Below are 26279 nucleotides of genomic sequence, written 5' to 3'. Positions count from 1 at the left end.
TCACTTTTAGTGAAATTTAACAGCACAATTAAATTTTAATGAAGGTTTACTTATCTACCTGTCTGCTTTTAGTGAGTCCGTCAATGACGTCCGTAGTCATAAAATTTGTTATTTTGAACGAAAGCGTATATTGAACATACAATAATTGAATTACTTTATGAAAATTTTAACCGTTTAACCACAAATAATTAAATTGGGAAAAAAAATTGTTATCTCACACAGTTACACAGTTACAGTACAGTTTATTGAAGATGTTTTCTGAGTAATTACACTTTATTCCGTCGGATGACAAGGTAGCTATTTATCGCTTCTTTATTAAACCTGGTTAAGTTCATTGTTAATTATTAATTGTCCTCATAAAACTACCAATACTATTATTAAAAAGGAAAGATTTGTAAGTATAAAGATTTGTAAAGATAAAGCCACGGATAAAGACGGGGCGAACGGCTAGTCTTCTATAAAATTTTTATTCAGATTATTCATTTTTAAATAAAATATTATTAAAATTTATTTCAATCCCAATTCGATTTCAATAAATGCCAATAAGGAATTGTGCTTCATATATAGGTATTGAATTTTCTAGCAGGTAGAATTGAATTCTTTTCTAATGAAAATTTCTATAGATATGGATTTACTCGTACATATATTTAGCTCTGGAATGTGTTTATACATAAGTACACAAAACAAATACTTGAACAAATTATTGTTGTGATGAATAACAATTCACATTAAATAGGCGGGTTCAATATGATAAACACGATTTTAACTTTATTGTAATGAATATAGGGTACTTATTTAATTACGTAGATTTGTACAAGTAACACTACCGTTAGCTACGAAGAGTGAGATTACAAAATACATCCTACATTTAATTTTTATTCAGTTTAATAAAACAAAGACATTTTTTCTTCAAATTTTACTGTATATGAGACATTTGCAAATCCGAGACATAGGTTCAGTAAAACTGCCTTTAACAATATATTTTCAATATCTAAAAATACTGTCACATTTGTTTAACAACCCAACCATATCAGTGTAGGTTGTTTTATCTGTGCGGTTTCCACTATACATATTATAGTATAGTCTGTAGCGTACACTCGTGGCTAAAATCAATAAGCAGTCTCCATGCGCCCCTCATCTCTCATGCTGGGGATAGGTGAGGCTGAGACATTTGGTTTCGGAGCATTGTGACCCTTGGCGACTTGGCAAAAATCAATAGCAATGAGAAGAATGAACCCTACTTATGAATTAAAGAAAAATCATTTCAAAAAGCTAGCCAGGTAAAGAGAAATTGGACTGTGTGTGTTTCACACGTTCCTTTAAAGCTGGTGTAATGAGAATTGTTTAATATTATTTGTTAATGAACAATAAATGTATTACGTTCATTAACGAGCAGGTTGTTTTAATAAAGCTTAAAAAAAAAACATTATTTATTTTATCTTTTTATCATATGTGGATCATTACTTATAGCTATTTTATAAGAACAAATATAAATATTTTACACATACATACACACATATTTTAGACCTAAACGCAATACGCTTATTTCGCCTCAGAGGTTTAAGTCTACCTATTATTAAGTACTTCAGTGGTTACGTATCTTCCACCTTTTTATTCATTATAGTAAAATTGTATTCTCATTATATATTAAGCTTGAAAGTAAAAACAGGACAGGTGCTAAAAATTACAGAAGATTTAAATTTTGTCAAAAACTCAATTCACCCCACCCTCTTTGGTGAACCCTTTTTTAAATGCCAGATCTCTCCTATTGTAAGGGATAATAAAATAGTAAGGGCAAATCGACGCTGTGGAACACAATAACGGGAAGTTTAATCTTCCTCTAGACTAGACTTTAATACATGAATACTGAACCTTTATCATAGTTACTTATTTTTTAAATTTGAATAAAAACCAATACCGAACTAGAATTTAACATGAAGTAGGTCTTTGACGTCGATCATCTGCTCATGTATAACTAAGCGTAGTATAAGAATAAAACACCTGGGTACAAACAATAGATATTATTATATACATTGTTAGCTGCACAACAAATACAACCTACTATATATATATACGTAGATATAAGAAGTAGTACTTAATAAGTAATGAAGGCAGGGCGAACCGTAATTAATATAATAAACCTAATGCTTGTTCTGAAGTAATTAATATATTATATTATTAAACATAAACTTTTAGCACTTTTAGCAATTGCTACTCAGAACAAATAACGGCAACATGTACGTATCCTATCCTACTAATCCTACTAATATTATAAAAGCGAAAGTTTGTAAGGATGTGTGTGTGTGTTTGTTACTCTTTCACGCAAAAACTACTGAACCGATTGCAATGAAATTTGGTACGTAGACAGCTGGACAACTGGAATAAATATAGGCAACTTTTTATCCCGATATTCCTACAGGATACAGTTTTACGCGGGTGTAACTGCGGTGCACAGCTAGTTATAATATACACCTACCACCTCTATACTTGGACTTTATTGTGATGTGGATAATGCATTCTCTGTCACTACTTTACTGATTTGAAAACTTCTTTCAATAGAAGCTTTGAATAAAAAATTTGATGAGTGCTACCATTTTTCGGTTTAGCCCCAACGGCTCGGGAGATAGTATTTAAAATTATACTACAAATTACAATTACCTAATTATTAAATAAACTATAATTTCTGCCATTATAGAAACACCTGTACAGTAAGTTTTTCCTACAGTCCATGAGACAACGTAATAGCCTAAGTAAAACAAAGTCTCGACTCCTCTGGAGCAGGTCAAATAATGGATAGGTTAATTTGATGTTGCTAACTAAGTAATTATTTATTTACCGACAATGAGTTGAACGTCTTTCTAAGTTTTACTTGCATATTATTTGTTGTCATGGTCGTAGCATACGTCGGCATGTCGAAGTATCAAAAGTTCAACGACATGTGTCATCTGCCAAACCGCACTTGGCCAGCGTGGTGGATTATGGCTTGAACCCTCTTAGGAGGCCTGTGTCATAGCATTGGGAACATATATGGGTTGATGACGATGGTCGTAGCCAGGGGTCTAGGGGATTCAATGATCACAAGAAAATATTTTGTTGTGTGTCAGTTTTGGTCGTTGAAGCCCATCCCCCAAAACAAAATCTGACTAAGCCCATGTAGCTTTCATCTTCTCATCGCAAAACTCTTGTAAGATCCAATATTTACGAACGGTGCTAGTAACTTCGCATTTAGTGTGAACAGGTACCCAAGTACCAAAACAATTTGTATTCAGAAAGGGTATTTTATTCATGACTAGAGACTACGTTTACGACCTTCCTCTCGATCTGATTTTAAAATCGTTCATCCAGTTTCAACCTATAGATAGTATGAAGCGATTGAAACATTTTTTTATTCCGAATGAATAACACATTCTTTCGTTTGTTTCTTTCTTTACATTAATTTCATTACGTCGCTCTTAATGTCAGCCCTCGTGCACTTAACGATTGCTAAAAAGAAATTATCAACCGGTGTAAAATGAATAGGCCCATTTTACCAATTACGAGATACAAAGGAGGCATGGAGGTCGGCTTGTCGCCATACGCGAGGAATTCGCGGATCGTATGGCAAAGTGCTAAATGAAGGCTAAATAGTCTATGTGTGGGTGCTTTTCGGATTTGCCGTTGCCTGTGTGGGTAAGGCGCGATGATTCACCATTTTTTCCTCGATCTTATTTGTTAGCCCATCAAAGGACCTACATAGATCAATACAGTGCAACCTTAATATAACGTACCTCAATATAAAGATTTCCTCTATTTAACAAATTCTTCGTAATCCCCTTGAATTGTCCATAAGAGTCAATGTAAAATATCCCTTTACATTACGAATATTTCTTGCGAACAACCTCTTTATAACGAATTTTTAACTATCAAAAAGTTAAGTTATTAATAAGTACCTCTAATTAACGAATTTCGTCAACCCAAAACCTTTATATAAAGTGTAACCAATGTAATGATTCTTAATCTCATAGTATGTGATTAAGAATCATTACATTATAGAGATATAGGTATGTATTTAGAAAAGTGCGTTATCATTGCTCGAGTGTGGTCAAGAAATGTGGCACCGCATGACAGTGTCTATACGATAGGGTAGTCTATAGAGTGTATAATAAAAACCCCAATTGTCGACTATCACTGGTTCTTTCTTTTCAGCCCTTTCGTGATGCCTACATGGCATTTTTATTGACTAGTTTACACAACGGTTTGTGGAAATGAAAGTGTTCTGTGCATCGATATATCCACGCATAAAATATTATTTAAGTCATATTGTTTACTACCTAGTACTACACAATTGGACGAACGGATCAATCGATTGGTACATTATGTTTTATAAAATATGCAGCAGCCAGCGACAGGGTCTCCCTAAGTTTAACAGATTTTGCGTCAGGCGGTTCCAAGACACTAAAAAAGTGGCAATTTTGCTGGCTAAGTACAAACATAACTATCAAACCGATCATTTAACAAGAGAGAAATCTATAACGCAACGGTAATATATGAGCAGGTATCTACCACCGAGTTTTGTTGCTGGTGATGGCTTACTATCAGGAATAAATACCACAAGCTCGGTTGCCCGCCTCTAACATAAAAAAAAAATTGTTGTCATCATAATGAAGAAGTAGGTACCTAATATTTAAAATAGGAAGAATTAAGAACAACATTAGGCCACGTTCTTCGTAATATGATAAGAACCTACCTACCTATGATCGTTATCTATTAAATAAAAAAAATTCGTTAGTATTCATGTCTGTTTCCATAGAATGCTTTTTGAATTCGGACATTCTGTTCATAGGATAAAAGAATGCTGCTATTTTAAAACACTTTCACGCGTCAAAGCTTTACACTTTAATCGCAGCATGAAACGCGCGAACGAGGGAATCCAGTGACATGCGCAATATTTTTTATTATTTTTTATTTCGGACCAACTCCACCGAAGCCGGTGCGAGCCATTAATGTCATAAGTTGACTTTCAAAAATGTAAATATTTGGGAACAGTATTTTGAGGGATGTTTTGCTTACTTTGCTTGATCATAAACATTTTTTAAAGATACAGTCATAGATGTATTTTTTATTTGATATGTTTTATTTATGTGTGAAGAATTATAAGATTTTTTTTTTGCATTAGATAGTAATAAATAGTCATATTCTTAGGCTTATTACCACTGGTCGCGGACGAATTTTAATCAACTCCCGTGGCCCCTTCACTTAAGTGGCTCGACGGAACACAGTGGGGTTTTGGTCGGTAGGAATCCGACATAACCCACGGATTTATCTCCGGAGGCCGTGGGTATCTATACAAGATTTCCCCACGTAAAAAAAAAAAGGCTTATTACCACTGGTTAGGTAGAGATTTGGTCGTTACATGAGCAGCAATGAAAGAACTAAATTACTATACATATAAAAGTACTAAATAATGTATAAATATTGTTTGATTGAATTATTTTAAGCTTTCCGCCCGTGACACCGCTCGCCTGGTCTACAAAGTATCTTCGTTGACTTACGAAGAGCAGTTTGACATTTTCTACAACTTTAGATGCGTATATCTTGTCTACTATATATTTTATCAAGAAAATCTATACTGTCTATCTAATCCTGTATTTCGTTTTTAGACTTTCAAATGTAACATTTAATAACATATTCGAGAAATTATTTAACTCTCAGTTACAATTATAGATTACTAGCTGCGCCCCGAGGTTTCACCGGCGTAAGTTCATATCCTGTAGGAATATCGGGATAAAATGCAGTATGTTATTTCAGTTGTCCAGCTATCTACATACCAAATTTCATTGCAATCGGTTCAGTAATTTTTGGGTGAAAGAGTAACAAAGACACACATCCTTACAAACTTTCGCATTAATAATATTAGTAGGATGTTTACCCCTATTTTTTTAATAAAATGTAGTCTGTAAGTTTAAAACGAATGCTGGTATATCAATATATAAAATTAATTATAAGCGTGTTCTAATATACATTTTAAATTATAATATTAAGTAGTTATAAGCAAAATATATGTAGGTACAATACGCTTTTATCACAGAACAATAGTGGTTCAAGTTTTCCTCTATGTTGGCTAAAACACAATCGTCCGCTTTGTATTAAAGAAGGCATATGTTTGCTATGCTGGTTCTTATAGGCAGCAACCAGTATATCTCCTTATTTCACTTGCAAAGTACCAATTAACTATGGTCTTCTACAATCATTACGATACTGTGCAGTCTATTGAGACAAATATATAGATACTTACAAGTAGATAAAATTCTTGTATTGTTATCGTTACTTCATTATTTTAGTCTCAATTTAATTCGGAAAATTATTAAGCTAATAAAATATATAATATCGAGGTACTATTACAATCCCTAAATCTAATTAAAAAATTACGTATAGTAGGTTTGTATTGATTATTTCTTCCATGAGGAAATCAAACTTATTTTGCATAAGAATAGACCCGAAACATAATTTTAATAATAAAAAATGTAGACCTATCAAATATTTTAAGGGTGGTTGCCAAATGAGCTGGTGCGTCGCCTGATGGTAAGCGATTAACACTTCCCATAAATATTTGCAGCGGCCTTATGCCTCTGCAAATGCATTGTCAACTTTGTAGGAAACGAAAAAGGACAGGATTAATGAGAGGAATAAAAGAAGGGACTGGGAAGGGTAAGGAATTGGTCATGGGTCTACCGGCCGCCCCCACTCATCGTACAAAACACAATGGAAACACGGTAGCATTTGCAACTCATTCCGATCCTCTGTGTGTGTATGTGTGGTACTTTACCCGGTGTGAGCTAGCTGAATTCGAGCCGAAGCGCGCTCGACGCCCACTAATATAAAGCAAAGAAAAACGATCTCTTTGTTAACCATATTATCATATTATCGTCTTATCTTTATGCCTTTGATCGGTATCGAGATAATTGCTCACAATCATTTGGAATACTGATGAGCGAAAACTTTCATGAACCACGGAACGTACGATGAAATTTAAACTTTTTTTACTTATAATGCTGACACTTCAATATTTATGAAGAGTATGTAATATATGATAAACACTCAAATAACAAATACTCTATCTATCTACTTACTTCAATATGTAGTGACTACATTTGGCCAAAATCAATCACCTAATATCAATTAAATGTTCACAATGTAATGTATGTAATGTAATGCGTTATGTATCATAAAATCATTCTAGATTTTTTTGCCTTACCAATAACAAATAACAAACAAACAAATAATAAAACGCTGACATCGATACATGAGATATATCGATTTCAACGTTTTATACCCACAGGTATGTGTTTTAAACACATTTTAGTCAACAAACAACGCACCGACCACGACGAACTAAATGCAAGACGCGATGATTTCATTCAGTAACCACATTGTAGTAAGTTCATAGGTCTCATCGGTTATGTAAACATTCAATGCTATTAAATAATCATAATTAAAGCACAATTTTACCATGTTTCTACTAGATTTCATATAAATTAGACTTAATTGACTGGAAACATTAATTATCGATATCACAAGACACAAGAGAACGGCAGATTTTAGGGTAATTTTCTGAAATTTGATCGAAACATTATCATATTTTCATTGTTATTCTCAGACTATAATAATATTTTAATACTGCGAAAGTACTGGAAATATTACAAATCAGTGAATATAATATCTCTTCTTTTCTTACAAATCCACTCGTTATTCTTTTATTTTATTAAGGTAGCTTTCGGAAGGTTAATTAGAATTAATTTAGAGGCAACAACACAAAATTATTATTATTGGTTATTTTCTTCAATTTCACAGTTAAAATAAAAGAACACAAGCAATAGATATAATTGCAATTAGCAGAATTAGGTATTGGCATTATACATACATATATCATAAAATAATCTTATTAGAATTTCTTAATTAAGTAGTTATCAGGTATCATTTTAATGTATTAATAATGGACTTAAGCATGTGTACATAATTAATTATAGTGTGCCACTTATTAATAACTAGCGGTTCGCCCCGGCTTCGCCCGTGATATATATATATATAGCCTATAGCCTTCCTCAATAAATGGGCTGTCTAACTCTGAGAGAATTTTTCAAATCGGACCGGTAGTTCCTGAGATTAGTGCGTCCAAACAAAAAAACAAACCCTTCAGCTTTATAATATTAGTACAGATATCTGAGTAAGCATTTAAAGTCACGGTATTTGAATTAATTCCTTATATTTATCAATTTTTTTCTTTCATTATTTCTAGAGATATATCTACCTACATAAAGTAAGGTATTTACATATATATATATATATAAATTAAATATATGACATATCCTCAAAATGTATATACAACTTTGTGGCAGTCGAGCACGCTTCGGCACGAATTGGGCCAGCTCGCACCGGGGAAGTACTACAGCCCCACAGAAAAACGCACTGTACGAAAAATAATAGCTTGCTATTGTGTTTCGTACAGTGAGTGGGGGTGCCGGAGGCCTATTTCCTTCTCCTAGCCCTTCCCAGTTCCTTTCCTTATCCCTTATCCCTTAAAAGAGGGCAGCGCATTCTCAGAGTTCTGAGCCCATGCGAATGTTCATGGGCGTGGTGATTGTTTACCATCAGGCGAACCACCAGCTCAGTTACCCGATTTGACAAAAAAAAAAATATATATATATATATAAAGGTAAAAATTGAAATGAACGCGGGCAGGTCAAAAAGAATTAAATGATACCTACAACGTGCACTTTATTTGAAACACTTGTGTACCAATGAATAAAATTATATGATATACATATGTAATTACTAACTTAAAAGTTATCTTATACTTTTAATCTGATCTGAGTATCTTTGAATTGAGCGTATGTTTCTTATATCACTTGTCCATCGAATTTCCACTGCCTAGTACCTACTGATAACTTTGTACAATGAATAATTAGAACCGTTTGACTAGGACTCAAATGCTGAATAACATCCTGGATATTAAACACGTGCTATATTTAGCTACGGTATCTTTCAATTCCAATGTTATCGCGTAAACACAAACTCACACATTTGACACACTGAATTTAATATGGTCAACGTAATGAAATTATAATTCATGAGCGGTCATAAGTGGTGGCCTGACCGCATCGAAACCAAATCTTTGTCATTGCAATGAGTTCTTCCTACTAGAATTAGTATTATAGTGTGGGTTAGATTCAATTATGAATGGAATAAATATGAGATTTATATGAATTACTAGCGGTCCGCCCCGGCTTCGCTCATGGTACTTATAGCCTTCCTAAGAGTAGTGCGTTCATACAGACAAACAAACTCTTCAGCTTTACAATATTAGTATAGAAGCATAGATACTTCGGAACAATTATTTATTAATTAGTTGTACGTATATAGCATGAATTATGTGATGCTAAAGCTTATAGCGCATGTTTTTCATGCATTAAAAAGCATAATAGCTACTTAACAATAATTGTAATTGTTAAAGTTTGAACGCAATTATACCAACGAGTAGAATAATAACAGCTTTTGTTTACCAACGATTTAATAAACAAGACTGCACGTACATTGATAAAGGTCGCTCTCGCCACACACAGTGATCGCGTAATTCCTCAAGTTCAATGACACCATTGACCGACTTGTAGGAAGGTATAACTAACGCCATCTCTTATCTCCGTTCGAAAATGATAATTACATTACAAGTTAGCTACTCACGTGAAATGACGTCCGTCTGTCTAATTGACACCTTTGTGATATCCAAATAAATTGCACATGCACACACTATTATCATAGACATTTGTTGACAAACAAACGACGACTCATGCAAATCGAGTCCACGACACAATCCTAAGCAAGGGCCCGGGCTGGACTGCCCGGGTAGCGTTGCGGTCCTTTTCGTTCTTAGGGCCGATGTACAGAGAGCCCAGACATTGGTTGTTGCAAGCGCCAATCACGAGGCTCGCTCCGCTTCCTCGCCACTGGTTCAGCAACACCGTGCTAAAAGCGGTGGGGAAATACGACACACTAATTCGCCTTCATTTGCTAATAATATCTTCATGACAATAAAAAAACACTAAACGACATTAATTTTGACATCTATTGGAAATTATATGTTTGAATTCTGAATGCAATGTTGAATGTAAATATGTATGAAAATCGAGTTGCACAAATGTATGAGTTGCGACCTTTTATAACGGAGCGCAAACTCTGCTCCCGCCATTCATTTCACACATAAATTGGCGTACGAGGCCACACCGCTCGAGGTAGACACCAATCGGCTTCAACCAATTTAATGTCTGACGATGTGATTTCTTTATAAAATGATTGAATTTTGATGTCAATAATAACAAATTTTGAATATAGTTATTTTTTTAACTAACTTAACTTAAACTTAACATAGGGTCTCTATGGGTAAGTGCATGTGAATTAAACTTAGGGCATCAATCAACTCGAGGGTAATATCACTTTTATTTAAATAGCTAATAACCTATCTGCGAAACCACAACATAGATATTCGTTGCCCCTACCTTCCTAAATACTTACATAAAATCAAATAACTCGAACCGTATTTAAGCACCGGTTCAACAGTTACCAACCGTGTCTACGTAATTTGATATATTATATTATTAATCCAGGCAAAAATTTTAACCAAAACATTTAAATGTGGTGCTTTTGATTTATGTTTTTGAAATTGGGCCAGCTCGCGCCGGGGAAATACCACACCCCCACAGAAAACCGACGTGAAATAGCATAGTGCTGCGTTTCGTTCAGTGAGTGGGGGAGACGGAGGCCCATATCCTTTTCCTTAACCCAGTAGTCCTTTCCTTTATTCCTCTCATCAATCCTTTCTTAATCCCTTTACAAATTGAAGTCAGCAATCCAATTGTAGAGGCGTAAGGTTTGCAATCGATCTTACGCCTCTCCAAAGGTTCATGAGCGGAGGTAGCACGTACCATCAGGCGACCCACCAGCTCCATTGCCGACGATGACATACAAAAAAAAAATTGTTTAAAATAATAGTTTTAGAGTGCACCTATTGACGATTCATTCGCATTGAAAATGGGTATTGAAATTTGAAAATCAGTATGTAGGGTCAAATTTTCTTCAGAATTGAAGTGGTCAAATCACAAATAAGCCATGCAAGTGAGAGCAATAGATGTAGTTACGAGTTGTTAGTCAAAATCTGCCGTCAAAGTAGATAAGTGTACACAAGTCGGCTTAACAGATATCTGTCGTTTGGAAATTCTCTGATATAAATCCAAATGAATATATACGCAAATTATTTTAATCGCTTATGACTAACTACACTTAAGCTACACCACATTCGGTTAAAGTTTGTTTATTCTAACCTCAAAAGTATTGTTGAAGTAAAATCGTCGCTATACACCTGTTTTACAAACGGGATGGTGTTACAACAGAAGAGCAAACCAATCTTGCTGTAGTTTATTTTAGGCCAGTGTTCTTATAGTTTTAAATCTCAAAGTAGTGTATAAAGTTAAATGCTGTGATGTATCTAAAGATGGTCGGATGGACTTAGTGAAATTAAAACAGTTCCTAACTTTGCTTCGGATTCTTAAAAAGTAATTTATATGCTCATTCAGCATACAATTCTATCTTTAGTATAGGTATAGTAATTTATTAGTTACTGTGGGTAGTAGTATTTATTAGTAATAGTGCCTATTTAATCCACAATCTAGGCATTTGTGGTAGAGGCACTTTAATGAGAAAATATGACCCTTAGGTACTTTGGGCTTTGACAGCATTTATTATTTTTCATTGTCGACATATGTTATGCATCATGAAAATATGTTATTTATATAATTATTAAAAAAAAAATGATAGATAAATTTTCACGAATCCTCCTAAAGCACCTTTTTTTGGTGCGACAAATTGACCTGTACCTATTAAAACCGTTAAAATTAGTAAAAATAACATATTAAGTAGGACAACAGACGACCGACCGCTCGGGTGTAAGTACCTACTACCTGTAGGTAATAATCAAATTGAGTAAGGTTTCTTGCAATAAACCTAATTTAATCAAAAAACCCGATCAACGGATTTCGATAGGGTTTTTTTAATAAATAGAGTGATCCAAGTAATTTATTGTATTGCATTACATTGACGTTGTAGCATGTTAATCTCTGGGTCAACTGAACAGAATTTAAAATAATTGAAAATAATTTTTAACCATAAACAAAATATTTAATCGTAATCAGGAGATATACCTAGAGAGAAGCACCTAAAAAAAAAAGAAGTGAAGTCCCGTGTCCCCTAGTGGGGTATGGGGCAGATGATGTACATCTGTTTCACTGATCGATTTTTCTTTAGGGACAAGTAGGTGATCAGCCTTCTGTGTCCTGTCAGACCGAGACATTTTTTTTTTGTGCGTCTCCACCGGGAATTGAACCCAGGACCCCTCGGTTCTACGCTCACGCGTTAACCACTGTACCAAGGAGGCGGTCGAGAGAAGCACCTAGGTATATATAATTTAATATATATACCTATAATTTAATTGCTTGAATCTTAGAAGTTGAATTCATTACTTATATTAAATAAAGCACCGTTAAAATAAATTGTATTTTAACCTGAACCGTTAGAGAAAATACCTACTTCATGGTAAAAAATGTATCTACAAATCACATACAGTTAAATGCAGGTTAAATTAGGTACCTACATGACTTATAATGAAGAAACATTATAATAAAATAAAATATTAGTAACTTCCTTCTTGCGAACAAATATACCTTATTTGAACTATTAAAATTTATTAATGAAATATTCTCCCAGAAGTAAACGTACTGTGTCGTTAGGTATAACAACATGTATGGGGGAAGTTAATCCAATTATATAGGTAATCATTCGTATGCTATATAGCCTGTAACGTACACAACGTTCCCCTAGTAGGTTTTAATAAATCTGATAGCAGCCCTAATTAGCAATATTAGTACGGCGTGGGGTGGTCCAAAATAAAGGGCACATACTTACGCATATTATAGGGCTGTGATATTGGCTTTAATTTAATTAGAGACATAAAGAAGGACATTATACAACTGATATCATTATTTTGACGTTTATTTTCGACGGTTCTCTTGCAGTCTACTCAATTTGTATAAATGTAAACACTTTTTTGTCTACTACAGCCAATTCTACTTGTTCATATTAGAACCTCAATATGATATTATTCATTCTGCTTTCATTTCCATAATATATATAAACTTATGATTAACAACGTTCAAAACCATATTTAGCCTCGCAACTAACACATTGACGCGCTAATGAAAACGCTTTCATACGGCGACGCAAATACGAAGTTCTAGTAGGTAGTTTATGTTAGTATTTAAGCGAATATAATGCCTAGTTACAGAAATTGATTTACAGATAACAGGATGGATATGGATATTGCTCTAAGATAATTTAAAGCTACCCTAGAAAAGTTTTGCTAACGGAGTAGACCATCAAACCGTATTCTTTGTACACATTTGTTGCGCAACAGTTGATAACAATGTTTCTGGAAATTTTATTAAAATATTGACACTCCTTGCTTCATCTCATTTCAACGTGCGTTCTCAACTCTCAAACATGCAGTGCTACCACTAAAATATTGAAATCAACAGACTCAACGTGTTCATTTATATATTACGTATAGAAAAATATTCTACTATCCTATCCTACTCCTACTAATATTATAAATGAGAAAATTTGTAAGGATGTGTGTGTGTCGCTTTCACGCAAAAACTACTGAACCGATTGCAATAAAATTTGGTACGTAGACAGCTGGACAACTGGAATAACATATAGGCATCTTTTTATCCCGATATTCCTACGGGATACGGACTTACGCGGGTGAAACCGCGGGGCGCAGCTAGTAAAAAAATAAATCTGGCACGGTATTGGAACCGTGTCTTTCGCCGTGCGAAGTCTGTCGTCTCGGCCACCCATGCTTGCCGCCTCAGCTATTTTGCGAATTTCTTCCATGCTTTCGATTTTATGTGCCTAAGGGCCCTATCGACTGTGTATATACAGTACACCATTTTATAGACATTGAGAAACCTATCATTTAGAAATTGATAATCAAATGAAACATTTATTAGGGTCACATGAATGGCGTCGCCTCAGTAGCAACTTCTTCACCGGGACAGATGCATTTCATTTTCCTCCTCTCCGCCGTAGTGGCCGCTTCCCCCGCAGCATTATTCATGTCCCACCAGATCGCGCCGCCGAGAACGTTGCGGAAGTACGGTGGAACGCTACCTTCGCGGAGCAGATACCTGTATACAATCATCATCATCATTTGATCAGCTGCAGGTACACAGGCGTCATACGAAAGGTCATGAGATAATTCAACTCTTTGATTTGTTGATTTTGTCAGCATGTTTTTCTGAACCGCTTGGAAAAAAATGTCATATACAGATAAAATATAATATATGTTAGAAGCGGTTTACAATTATTGAAGATAAAAATTGTAAATAGAGTATAATTGTTATTAAATCATAATAATAGCTTTGTCGGCGTCAAGGCGACATGGTTACTTTATTGATATATTGCGTTATTATTCGTATTAATAATATATAGATAAGAACTTCGTTGTGTTATCTGTAAAAATTTTAACTAATTGAGCACACGTAGTGCTTCCGTTAAGTAAACTGATTAAACTTACCTTAACCAAGCTATTTCCTGTGAGTGCTTTCGTAGCATTATACTAAAGCGGAAATCCAAAGATACTAACTTATAAAACTGTTCCTCCTTAAATTCCTCCCCACGTCGACGCCAGTACCGCTTCAAATTCGGACTCATCTGCTCTACAGCCTCTACTTCTTGTAGTACACTTGACTCTTCACCGGTCGAAGTTTTGAATTCTGCTGTCTCCTCTTGAAAATGATTATTTTTATAAATATATCACGTAAATAAGAAAAGTCGAGTGTATCGAAATGTTTCCGGCACATACAAAAGCTATTCCAGACGTATAAGGTATTGTTAATAGAAAATCTTAGTAATATCTAATATTAAATTGAAATCAAATCTTACCATCCTCCATCTCTCCTTCGATAGATATCTCATCTGGAGGTGGAACCGGCTTCGTGGTTACTGTCGCCTTTGCTCTAGATTGAACATCTTCAACCAATCTCATTTTCAAGTCTTCATAGGTCCTAATGATTTTAAATGACTTCGTTGGATTTCGAAAAATCTCTTACGCCCAGTCTTAATAGAATCAAATCATGTTTCAAACATTGTCAATTACTATCCCCCTTATGATTTAAGGAATGCAAATACTTCCTATAATGGTTTAGATACGAATTTTACAACGCAGAAAATCTTTTCTGAGAATACCAAATTAACTTATCTTAGAACCAGTTATTGGATAATTACTAGTTTTGCCTGTTTCTGTCAACAGCTAGCAATCATGAGTAAGTATACTCAGAGTAAGGCGCATTAGGGTACAATAACAGCATCCTTTTCCAATACGCTAACAGACCAAGCACGGCCACTTCAGAGTGACACCAAAAGTTGTAAGATTTGTTGTAAGTTTCAAAAAAGAATCATGTCAAGTTCTGTTATATCAAAAGTTTTTAAAATTAAACTAAGATCCCCATATAGCTTTTCCGCTATGATCCTCTCTGGGGTTTTGTTCGCCACTGTAACAAAACATAATCACACGATAGCAATAGCAAAGTTTTATTGCTACACTTGAATTCTATCCATACATAAAAGTGGCACTTACTCTTTCATCTTTACCATGCACCCAAGTGGTATGCAAAAACTAACCTATGAGCGATTGCCTGTATTATACTATCGGTGCGTCTCTCGTCTTCCGGTCTCAAATCCATGATAGGAATATTGAGAATAGATTCACTATCTGTTTCAATGACTTGACGATATCGAAGAATTGCACGCAGGAGCTCTTTACCACCTTTGAATTGTTCTCTTGTGTTTTCGTTCCATTGCTGTTCTAATACTCTGAGGAATATTGTTAATAAGGTATAGTTATTGTTATTAAAAGTTTCACGTAAACATTTTAGATGATGATGAACTAAGGAATTCGACATTTTATATCAGATTTCTTTGAGAAATCATAGAAATGTAAGCACACTATCACACTTATATTATAAATGTGTAAGCGTGTTTGTTTGGATGTTTGTCCGACAATCACGCTGAAACTACTGAACGGATTTTGGTGAAATTTACATACAGACAGGGTATGGTCTGACTTGGGTGACTGGATAATTTTTATCCCGATTAAAGGCTCCCTTGGGATAAAACAGGAGTCTTGATATCCGGAGGTTGGACGAGCGTCTAGTATTCTATAAGACAGAAACTGTCTCAGAAACGTCTACGAATAACGTACTCGTTTAAATTTCGCATAACATTTGTTGATATCATAATTACCCAGTACCTAATACCTAACATGAAAACAATTTATTAGGTACCTAAATATATATGCTCGAGGTAATCTATCTGGAAGGACATTATCAGGTTTCTTTGGTTTGGGCTCAAATCTTCCATACGGCCGCATCCAGTGATAAAAACCTTTGCCGCTATCTTTTTTCAGATCCTTATAAGTAAGAAACTTTGGCTTGTTCGCTAGTTTAGATTCCATCAGCCATTTCTAAGATATTAAACAATATGTCAGGGGAAAACTGAACACTTAAAATAACTATAAGTAAATTTATAGAAACATATTTTTAAATTTTGTCCACAACACACAACATACCTCTGTCTCTGTCCGATGTACAGGTGATAAAATAGATACAATACTTCGACTGTCTCCAAAAGTGTTATAACGGTTAATGGAGCACCACGGTTGCCATCGGCACGCTTGTTTGTAGTCTTCTATAATTGATCGGTGAACTAATTCTGAACATGTCAAATCACTAAAAAATACGTGAAAATGAAACCATTTTCCTAACTGTTCATTAAAATAAGTGAAAAGTTTATAACTAACCGTTTTAGGACGAAAAACCTCATATTTTTTGTTTCATACATCTGTTTACACTTGCCATGCGATAACATAGAGCTTTCCGATTTAATAGGTGGAACTTTCTTCTCAATATTATTAGCGGAACCTTCATGCTGACTCGTTTCTTCTCCAGGAATAATTTCTTCAGATGATGCGTCGTTGCATATATTTATATTACCTTCATCGTTTACGACAACTTTCTTGCAAAAAGAATCTTCCATTTTTAACCAATTGCGATGAATTTGACTAACACTACACATATCTTCTGATTTTATCTTAGCAGTGCAAGTAGTCTTGCAGTGACAATGTACACAAGCTTCATGGTTTATATTTAAGTACTCCCCATTAAAATCAGCGGTCGTTACGTTATCCAGTAAGAATTCGCAATTGTTGTTTTTACATAAACTAATACTGGTACTATTAGGGGAATCAATAGTAACTTTCCCATTCAATTTGTTAATTGTAATTGTTGTAAAATTTGGATGTTCTATAGTGAACATAAGTTGAACAGAAACGTAACCATCTGAACGTTCTTTCTGGTTTCTTTTCTCTTCTTCTTCAATTTTTTTGGACATTCCACTTACATAGCTACTACTTTCTTGATCAACGATATAACTTTTTTGTGAATCCGAAGCTTTAGATTTTAATGTTTCCATTTCAGCAGAATCAGAATCTATCATTGCAAAATATTCCAACTCTTCTTCGTTCCACTCTGGGTAAACATCATCTTCAATGAAATATTCTGTAATAATGCGGGTGTTGTTTGGAAAAGTAACAATTTGTACACCGTCCTTATTTAACAAAATATTTGTTCCATCCATTCTTCTTGAAAATACTTCTCCGAGGCAATAGTCCGTTGCTGTTCTAATAAGAAGTTTTTCTATAAAATACGATTTATCATTAATCCATTTTTCTTTTACACCATCTGTATCAATTGTATCAAATTCTTCAATAATTAATTCATACTCCAGTGGTTTAGTATCCATATGATCATCATCCATTATGACATTTTTAGATGATTTAGAAGATACTTTACTTGGCTTTCCTTTCTCTTTACCTTTATCTTTAGCTTTCTTGCTTTTATCAGAGCTGGTTTCGCTTAGGAGCTCGTCTATGTCGGTATAGACTGGTTGTTTTCCACATTTCGTTATGTTGATATAGGACCCATCTGGTCGTAATACTTCTATGTTACCACGTGCATTAAAAACAACTACTTCACCGTTTAAACTTACACACCGATTTTGTTCATTCAAATGCGGTAATTGAGTAAGATAATGCTGTTTAATATATGATATATCATGGGAATTGTTTTCGTGTACTGTTTCCGTAATTTGCCCATTCGGCCATGTCACAATAAGGGAGTAAAAAGATCTCGTTTCGAAAAACTGAGGAACGGTAGCGCTTAATTTTGAAGACACGTTTGGTGATTTAACTGTACTTTCTCTCGGTTTATGTGTTTCTAATAAAGAAGCAGCTACCGTGGGAAGAGGCAGTTCATAATGCTGCTTTTTAACATAAATAATAACGTTATCTTTACTGACAATTCTAAAGGATTCACACCCATCAATAATATCTGAACTAATTGAATCCCCCAGCACTTTGTGCATCCAGAATTCATTGCAACCATTACCAGGAACTATTTTTAAACTTATGTTTTCGACGTTTTTTGGTATAATCAAGGAGTACGCAGTGGATACACGGGTACCGTCCTTTGAGAAAAATATTGAATCTTTACCAAATACCTCTACTCTTCTGTCACCCAAGTCGTAACCAGAGAAAGGCTTTTTTGGCATATCTTGTAATAAAGTAGATTCTGTATGAAAGCTTTTCCTTAAATGTTTGGGAGTGGATGCAATTGGTGATTTAGTTTTTTTACTACTCTTCGATTCAATATCACTCTCCGATGGAGTCTTCGTCGTTTTTTTCGACACGGAGGCTGCGACAGCACTTTCTTCAGGTGTTGCTTCTTCTGCCTCCAATAGATCTTTATGTTTTAGTGATCCTTCCATCAGAAGCTCCAATTGAACCTCGGTATTATCTACACAAGATTGCATAGCCATATCTCCATTAGATACTTTCAATTCTGACTGGGACTTCAGCGCCATTCGTTCATCATAGATAAGTTCTTCTTTCTTAATCCATTCATATTGCTCTTCTAGCACAAAATCGAAAAAATCTTGTAGACATAATGGCGTAGGTAAGTGACAGCGCCATTCATCACGCGATATACCATCTGGATCATGACTGTTAAAGAACATCATAATAAAACAGTCCGTTACCTCGCAGTATTTGTAATCTACGCAATTAAATTTATTAAATGCATCCGACATCATTTGAAATGCACTTGTTCCAGTAAAGTCTTCAAAATATTCAAAATCATCAATTATATGATTTATAGGTTTCTGATTAGCTATTTCAGCTGCTGATACTAGTTCACTTATATCCGGACATTCAAATAGAAATTTAATACGATACATTTCGTCGTCGCTAATATTCGTTTTCAGGTTACCCTCCGTACTTTTAATCATAGATGGAAATGACGGAGTGGTTGAACTACATTCACGATAAAAAGAAGGGCATGTTAGCAATGGTTCAGCAAGTATACTACGCTTAAGGTACACCTTTTTAAATTCGGTTATTGTACTAAGCGGTATATGCATTTTCTTTAAGGAACTTCTGTTGTTAAATAATTTACGACAAGCTAAAATATGCAAAAGTCTGATCAACTCTGCGGTCTCCACGTCATTTCTTTCGAAACATGATAAAAGAACGTTTACATGAAATTGTATCTTTGCTTCTAATTCGCCACTTGGATAATCGTGATATTGCCACAGTCTATTTGTAGGCATTCCGTACAACATACACCGAACTAAATTATCTAAATTAATATTACCCAAATGAAATGTGTCATATTTAACGATGTCTCCATAATTGATTACAACAGGATTCTTATGCGTCTCATACTCTTCTCCATACGTTATACGATAAGATTTATTCTTAGCATCGCTATTACAAAGAACTTTAAAGACGTCGCTTACAAAATTTTCAGCACGTTTTGCTTTTGTGTCCTCTTTTGAATTATCATGAGGTTGATTCAAAGTTAAAGCAGTTGATAACGATGTTTGACTGGTGTCTTCATCAAAGCGTTCACTTCTACAGACTGTTTTTAAAACGTTATCTAATATCGTATATATTGTGGTGCTCTCAAGAGGTATATCGTCGATTTGTTGAAAATAACTATTTTCAAATCTTTTATCCTTATCATCATCAGGAACATTTATAATATCCATATTATCTAAATAATGAAGATGTTGTCTCGTTAAATCTTGAATATCATACATAAGGAAACACAATTCATCATATATTTTTTCTGGTTCTCCTGATAAACTCTCGGCATCCCAGTAGGGGGGCGAGTATATCAGAAATGCTGTAGATTTAAAATAATCTCCTGATTCAGGCTGTATTCTCAGCTGTTGTAAATCGTCCCAAAATTTTAAAGACTTCTCAATTAAAACTTCGGTTTGACTTTGCCCGCGCTTTGTTGCTCGAAATAAGCTAGATGGTACTTTAACTGCAGTTGGATTTATTCTTATTTGTACTATAGCTCTTAATGGTATTCCAATTTTTATAAGGCTTTCTGCAAGGTATGGTTCTACAAAACCTGTTACAGCAACGTAAATATTTGGACCATCAGTAGGAAAATCGTCAACATAAACTTTATCTCTCCATTCTTCACCCCTTACCCGAAGTAACGTATTATATTTCTTTCCCTCATCTAGTTCAGGTAGTTCGGGAAGTTCTGGTTCTCCTTTCTTACCTTTTCCTTTTGCAGGCTCTGGAGGTGGCTCTGCCGGTTCTGGAGGTTTAACAATTACCGTGCCTCTTACCTCAGCCCTATTTATCATTGTGGTAGATTCTCTTTTCATTCCCTCTCTTACTTCTAATCTCTGACGTTTGATAAAAAGATACTCATCCTTCATTTTAAGAATAAGTTTCTTTATTATAAGAGCTAAAATATCAGGTGGGACGTCTCTTTTTTCTTTAAGATATGCTTGACCTTCTTCGAAGACTCGAAGATTCTCATCTTTAACTTTTTTCTCACCTCCAAGTTGGTTAACCATAAATATGGTCTCTGTTTTACAAATATTTTTTATAACAAACCTCCGTTCTTCGGCGGCAAAGACTTCGAACTTGTTTAAGTAAAGCCGGTCTTGATCACTACCTGCTGCTTCCATTATTATAACTTTAACTTTCCAATTATCATCATCCAATGGTGCTTCTTCAATTAATGTTCTCCAGTAGTTTTCATCATTAGTATCCTTTCCTTTTTTAGGCCCCATGCTCGACAGTAGCTAGCGAGTTACAAACTTATGAAATGCGCTTTCCTGTTTGTATTTACATTTTATTCTTAGATTATGACATCTCAAATTGGAATGTTCAAAAAATTTACAAAGGCGTTCTTTATGGCGCGGTCGTCAATACAAAATAAGGATTTACTTACATTTCAGATAGTAAAATAAAATACTCAAATGTTTTCACGAAAAATATTCCATCACGCAATATGCGTCATTTATCATAGCAATTCAAGTTCAAATTGTTACATTCTATCATTGAACGATCATCTGTAGCTCGAGCATGAAAACTGTCGTAAAAGTATTCGTAATTCGTATCGCCATTGAGTGGTTTGTATGGAAATTAAAAAGCGCCTCTACCGTGCTTAAGAGGAACTAACTTTTGACAGCACAAACCCCATGTTCATAATTGAATAATTACAGAAAGGAGGAAGATAGCACATAAAATTATTATTAGAAAAAAATACTGTACATAATCTCCACCTTCCACAGGTCATAATTTCAATTTATTTAGCACGCGTTATCGAGATCGCGTCCCTAATGTCGGGTTATTGAATAAAACAAACATCATGCTAACAATTATAAATCTATTTATTTTCATTGGCCTCAAACAGCAAATATAATAGCACTATAACAAAACACTTATATTTCAGGTAAATGTTTTTCTATCCAAGATTTTATCACATTCAAGCCTCTTGCATTTAATGAATGCCCCAATCTATCCATCACATGGAATTCTCCTTGAACACCCAGAGCTTTTAATTGATTAAATGTAGTTTGGCCCCATGACAAATGTACAAGGTCATCTACATTCCCATGTATTTGAAGGAGAGGAGGCACTGCAAACAACACGAAGAAATAAATTCAATAATTGTATTTATTGGTATTTATATAGTTGGACTAGTCAAAAAATATTCCAATCTGTTAATGTTTAACTTACAACACTAGATTTACATCAATTCTAATTTAGACCCTAGTTGAACAGTGTAACATAAGTCAGAATATTTTTATATTATCAACCACATCAGACAGATATCTGTCTGACAGCATACCACCGACTTGCTAAAAGAAAAAAGCCTGGTCAATAAAATAAGAATAACAAGGTTTAAAAACATGTGACATAAGCCGACCCACACTTGGCAAATCCTACCTTTTTCACTCTTCTTAAATTCTTGATATACAGCTGACTTCTCATTGAGAAATGAACTGAAAGCAAAGGCAGCAGCAACATTGGGTTCCCATCTATATGCAGTGTGAAGGGCTAATGCGCCACCCATTGAAAAGCCACCTACAAGTAATATGTTTATTAATACTAATAATAAAGTTAATGCTGAATAACTAAATAATTTTTAACTAATAAGTGACAATTTAGTATAGTTATAAGCAAATATTAGAGAAAACAGATAATAAATTTTTGGAAAATAATGATTTCAAATTGTAGTGTGAACAAGAAATTTAGCGTGAGGTAATTTTACTTATAAGTTAAAATTAATTCCAATTCACTTATATTATTCTAGACATGGTTGGAATGAACAGTACAAAGTCAAAATAAATACAGGGTAATTGTATCTGCCTTTTGTTTAATTAATGATTTCTAATGTAAATATACTTGTCGTATTAGTGATAAATGGTGAAGAGCTTAATTCTTATTACCTACAATTATTCGGCTGACAGGAATTCCAGATTCTGTTTCTTTTTTTATGAGATTCCGCACCTCCACTTCTATTTCTGCTAGTGAGTTATCTACTTCAGGTACATTTGGGCTAATATCCATCCGATCAAACCAAACATGGCTTTTTTGGCCACCTGCAGGTGTGTATGGTTGTAATGGAGCAGTTGGGTAGAGGATTTTGACTTGAGGAAAGGAAAAATTTTTTGATAGTATTTGAACCCATTCCTTTATATGATCACCAGTTGCACCTAAAAATTAAACAATTCATTATGGCATTTCCTGTGAAGTAAGCTGAAGTAACTTCCAATTTCATTTTGTAAATGCAGAAAGGTTGGTTTTAAAAACCTATTTTAAATTTTTTATATTGTTTATGTAATCGCGATGTAAATACTCTAATATGCGAGTGAACACAGTTATATTAATTTATGAAATTGAATATTTGACACAATAAAATTGATTTATTTGTTATTCATGAAGAGATAATTATTATATTGTTAACTATAATTACCTGATCCATGGAAAAATATTACTGTTCCAGTATGTTTGGTACCAGAGTGTTTTGTTAGATGGAGCGAACCTAACCTAGACATCATTGGTTGTAGTAATTCCTATATTATTTATAAGAAATTAAAATGAATTATGAAAAATTATTACTTTAGTGATTTGGTCAGTATAATTGTTAAATACATAAATATTTACAGCGCTGTCTATAATTCATTCAAAAACTAAACACAACAGTTCATAATCTAAATTTTAATCACTAGTGCTAATTGCTAAATTCGCTCACACAATAAAAATAAGATTCATAAATCATACTTCTCACTTCATAGAACTTTCGTGATGCATACAAAAGTCAGTTGTCATTCATCATGACAGTTCTATTTAATATTTTTTCAATATTTTTTATCTGTCAGATATAAGATGGTTCATTTGCACATAGAAGTAATAAATTGTAAGTAAAGTAGGTACTGAAAAGAGTGTGTGCATGTAAACATTATTGCATAAGCTTTAACTATGGTACCTAACGTCAAGCTTCTGTGAAAGCTAATAGGATTCCCTTCATAATATGATTATTACATAACTAGCTGCGCCCTGCGGTTTCAACCGTGAAAGTCCGTATCCCGTAGGAAAATTGGGATAAAAAGTTGCCTATATGTTATTCCAGTTGTCCAGCTGTCTACGTACCAAAATTCATTGCAATCGGCTCAGTAGTTTTTGCGTGAAAGAGCAACAAACACACACACATCACACAACACAAGTTAGTAGGCTGCGAGATATAGAAGTCATTTTAACTTTTTTTGTATATTTAAATTTTTATTTTTAAAACATCTTGTGCAGAAAACTAAGATATACGAATAACAATAATGAATAAGCAGGCAAACAATTAAAACTGATTTTCTTTAATGTGTTTTGACTCGAAATATTACTTAATATGGAGAATCATTATTTAACCGTCGGCAAAGCATCGTAATGTTTTTTTATTTTCATGTCCAAGATGCTTTGCGTGAACATAGTTAGAACTTTTACTGTCTGTAACATCAATAGTGTTAAGTAATGCTATCGATTCCCGTAATAAGACGGTTTCTTTCTCTTCGTTATTTAATGGTCTAGGTTTGCGTGTTGGTTGCCACTGAAATTTGTGTTTCTTCTGTAAATTCTCTTTCAAGTGCTGATTATGAGTGTGTAAAATATTTTCAATTCCAATTACAACTTTATATTCATTAGGAGCTGGAGTTTGTTGATAGTAGCTACGAAATCTTGGCGATCTGAATAAAGGACCACGGCTAACGGCTGGGTAACATTCAGGTGGGGTTAAATCATAATAAGCGGGTCCTGGAGTTTTCTCTTTCGCATGTATCGGAATCCAATTATACCACGGCCGAAAACGGCCTTCAGAGGAGAAAAAAGGAGCCGCTCTCTGTAGTTTCATAAACCTTTTTATTCTTACGTTCGACGAACTGATAGCAACCGGCTTAGGGCCAGCTTTTGTTAAAGGTTTCATTCTTGGGACGATTGATTTAAATTGCCACGTGGGTGTTGGTTTTGAGTCTTGTTTTTCTTTTGTATCAGTCAAAGATTCATTATCAATTACAATTTCATCATCACTTTCTTCAGGCTCTTTTTCTTTAAATCTTTCTGTCGATATCAGGAATGGTGCTTTCGTACATCGAATGAAATTACATGGTTTATAAGCTGGATTGTAGGATGCAGGACTTGGACCTTCTTCTTTGAGCGGCTTTAATCGTACGGCTTTGACACCAAAGGGTGCTGGGGCTGGTAAAATGGCTTGACATATTTTTTTAGGAGCTTCAGGCTTATCAAAGTCTCGCTTGACCCAATATTGAGCTGGTCCTGGGCATATATTAAACTGTGATGTTGTAAACCGAGCAGCCTTTGGTCCAAGAAAATTTAAATCAGTACTCTTTGGTAGTACTGGACTATAAGAACTCGGCCCTGGCAAATTTTCTATTACATTTCTTCGCTGTACCATTTCTATGAAACGTAGCTGTTTGGAAGTTTTTCTTTTAAAGGCTCGTACTCTCTCAGCGCATATTTCATTAAAGGTAGGTTCATGTTCTAATATGTATTGTGCTGGCCCGGGTGTTGTGTCAGTACAAGTTTTAGATATTTTGGATGTCCAACGACTCCATTTACAACCTCTATAAAAAGCTGTAGATTCATTTATATTAGTGTTGTAAAAAGGAGGACATTCTTTATCAGGCATGATAAAAATACGTTTTTTTGAACCATCTGGTAAGATGGCAAAACCATGATCTCTCTTAGATGGAGCCGAAATACCATCTTCTACCTGGGATCTTGGTGGGGCGCCTTTAAAGAGTACTCTTGGTCTTCTAGATTGGCATATTATTCCTTCTTGAGAACTTTTGTCTTCATCTTCACATTCACAAATATTTGGATCTTTACAAGCACACAAAAGATCTTCCAATTTACTCAGATCGCTTTTTTCATAGGAAAATCTTGGAATTTTTGACATCATTGCGGTGCAATTGGCAATTTTAGGTTTTATATCACTAGAATATATAGCGTGTGTCCATATTACTGACCCAGACTTTATTTTCCTTTGCGAATTTGCTAGAAAAGGTGCTTTATTAGGTTTTATCAATGGTCTATTCATATTTTGATATGCCCCAGGATCAAGTAACCTATAATATTGTGGTGGATCTAAAAATCTTTCTTTTGTATTGTAAGCCATTTTTGTATATTTTTATATACTTTATAGAAAATAAAAAATAGAAATACAGTTTTATAAACTTAAAAAAATCTATAAATTCAACTA

General features: G+C 34.3%; 3 protein-coding genes across 3 annotated transcripts; all 3 read right to left on the bottom strand.

The window, feature by feature from the left end:
• Nucleotides 1-9821: 9821 nt before the first annotated feature.
• On the bottom strand, nucleotides 9822-21297 carry LOC119835725. The gene is made up of 8 exons (XM_038360706.1): nucleotides 16943-21297; nucleotides 16712-16871; nucleotides 16428-16606; nucleotides 15766-15957; nucleotides 15028-15149; nucleotides 14729-14870; nucleotides 14100-14270; nucleotides 9822-9999 (listed from the first exon to the last, which is right to left on the bottom strand). The coding sequence occupies exons 1-8, from the start codon at nucleotides 21295-21297 to the stop codon at nucleotides 9822-9824; spliced, it is 5499 nt and encodes a 1832-aa protein (XP_038216634.1).
• Nucleotides 21298-21878: 581 nt separating this feature from the next.
• On the bottom strand, nucleotides 21879-23823 carry LOC119835540 (lysophospholipase-like protein 1). The gene is made up of 4 exons (XM_038360439.1): nucleotides 23490-23823; nucleotides 22963-23229; nucleotides 22460-22597; nucleotides 21879-22148 (listed from the first exon to the last, which is right to left on the bottom strand). The coding sequence occupies exons 1-4, from the start codon at nucleotides 23572-23574 to the stop codon at nucleotides 21952-21954; spliced, it is 687 nt and encodes a 228-aa protein (XP_038216367.1). The 5' UTR covers nucleotides 23575-23823; the 3' UTR covers nucleotides 21879-21951.
• Nucleotides 23824-24428: 605 nt separating this feature from the next.
• Nucleotides 24429-26195, bottom strand: LOC119835723. The gene has a single exon (XM_038360703.1). It carries the CDS (start codon nucleotides 26193-26195, stop codon nucleotides 24429-24431), a length of 1767 nt encoding a protein of 588 aa, XP_038216631.1.
• Between the last annotated feature and the right edge of the window lie 84 nt (nucleotides 26196-26279).

The sequence above is a fragment of the Zerene cesonia genome, chromosome Z (genome assembly GCF_012273895.1).
Source record: "Zerene cesonia ecotype Mississippi chromosome Z, Zerene_cesonia_1.1, whole genome shotgun sequence".
In the NCBI taxonomy this organism is placed as follows: domain Eukaryota; kingdom Metazoa; phylum Arthropoda; class Insecta; order Lepidoptera; family Pieridae; genus Zerene; species Zerene cesonia.
Note: the sequence above shows the minus strand (reverse complement) of the source record. Positions and strands in the feature narration are given on the sequence as shown.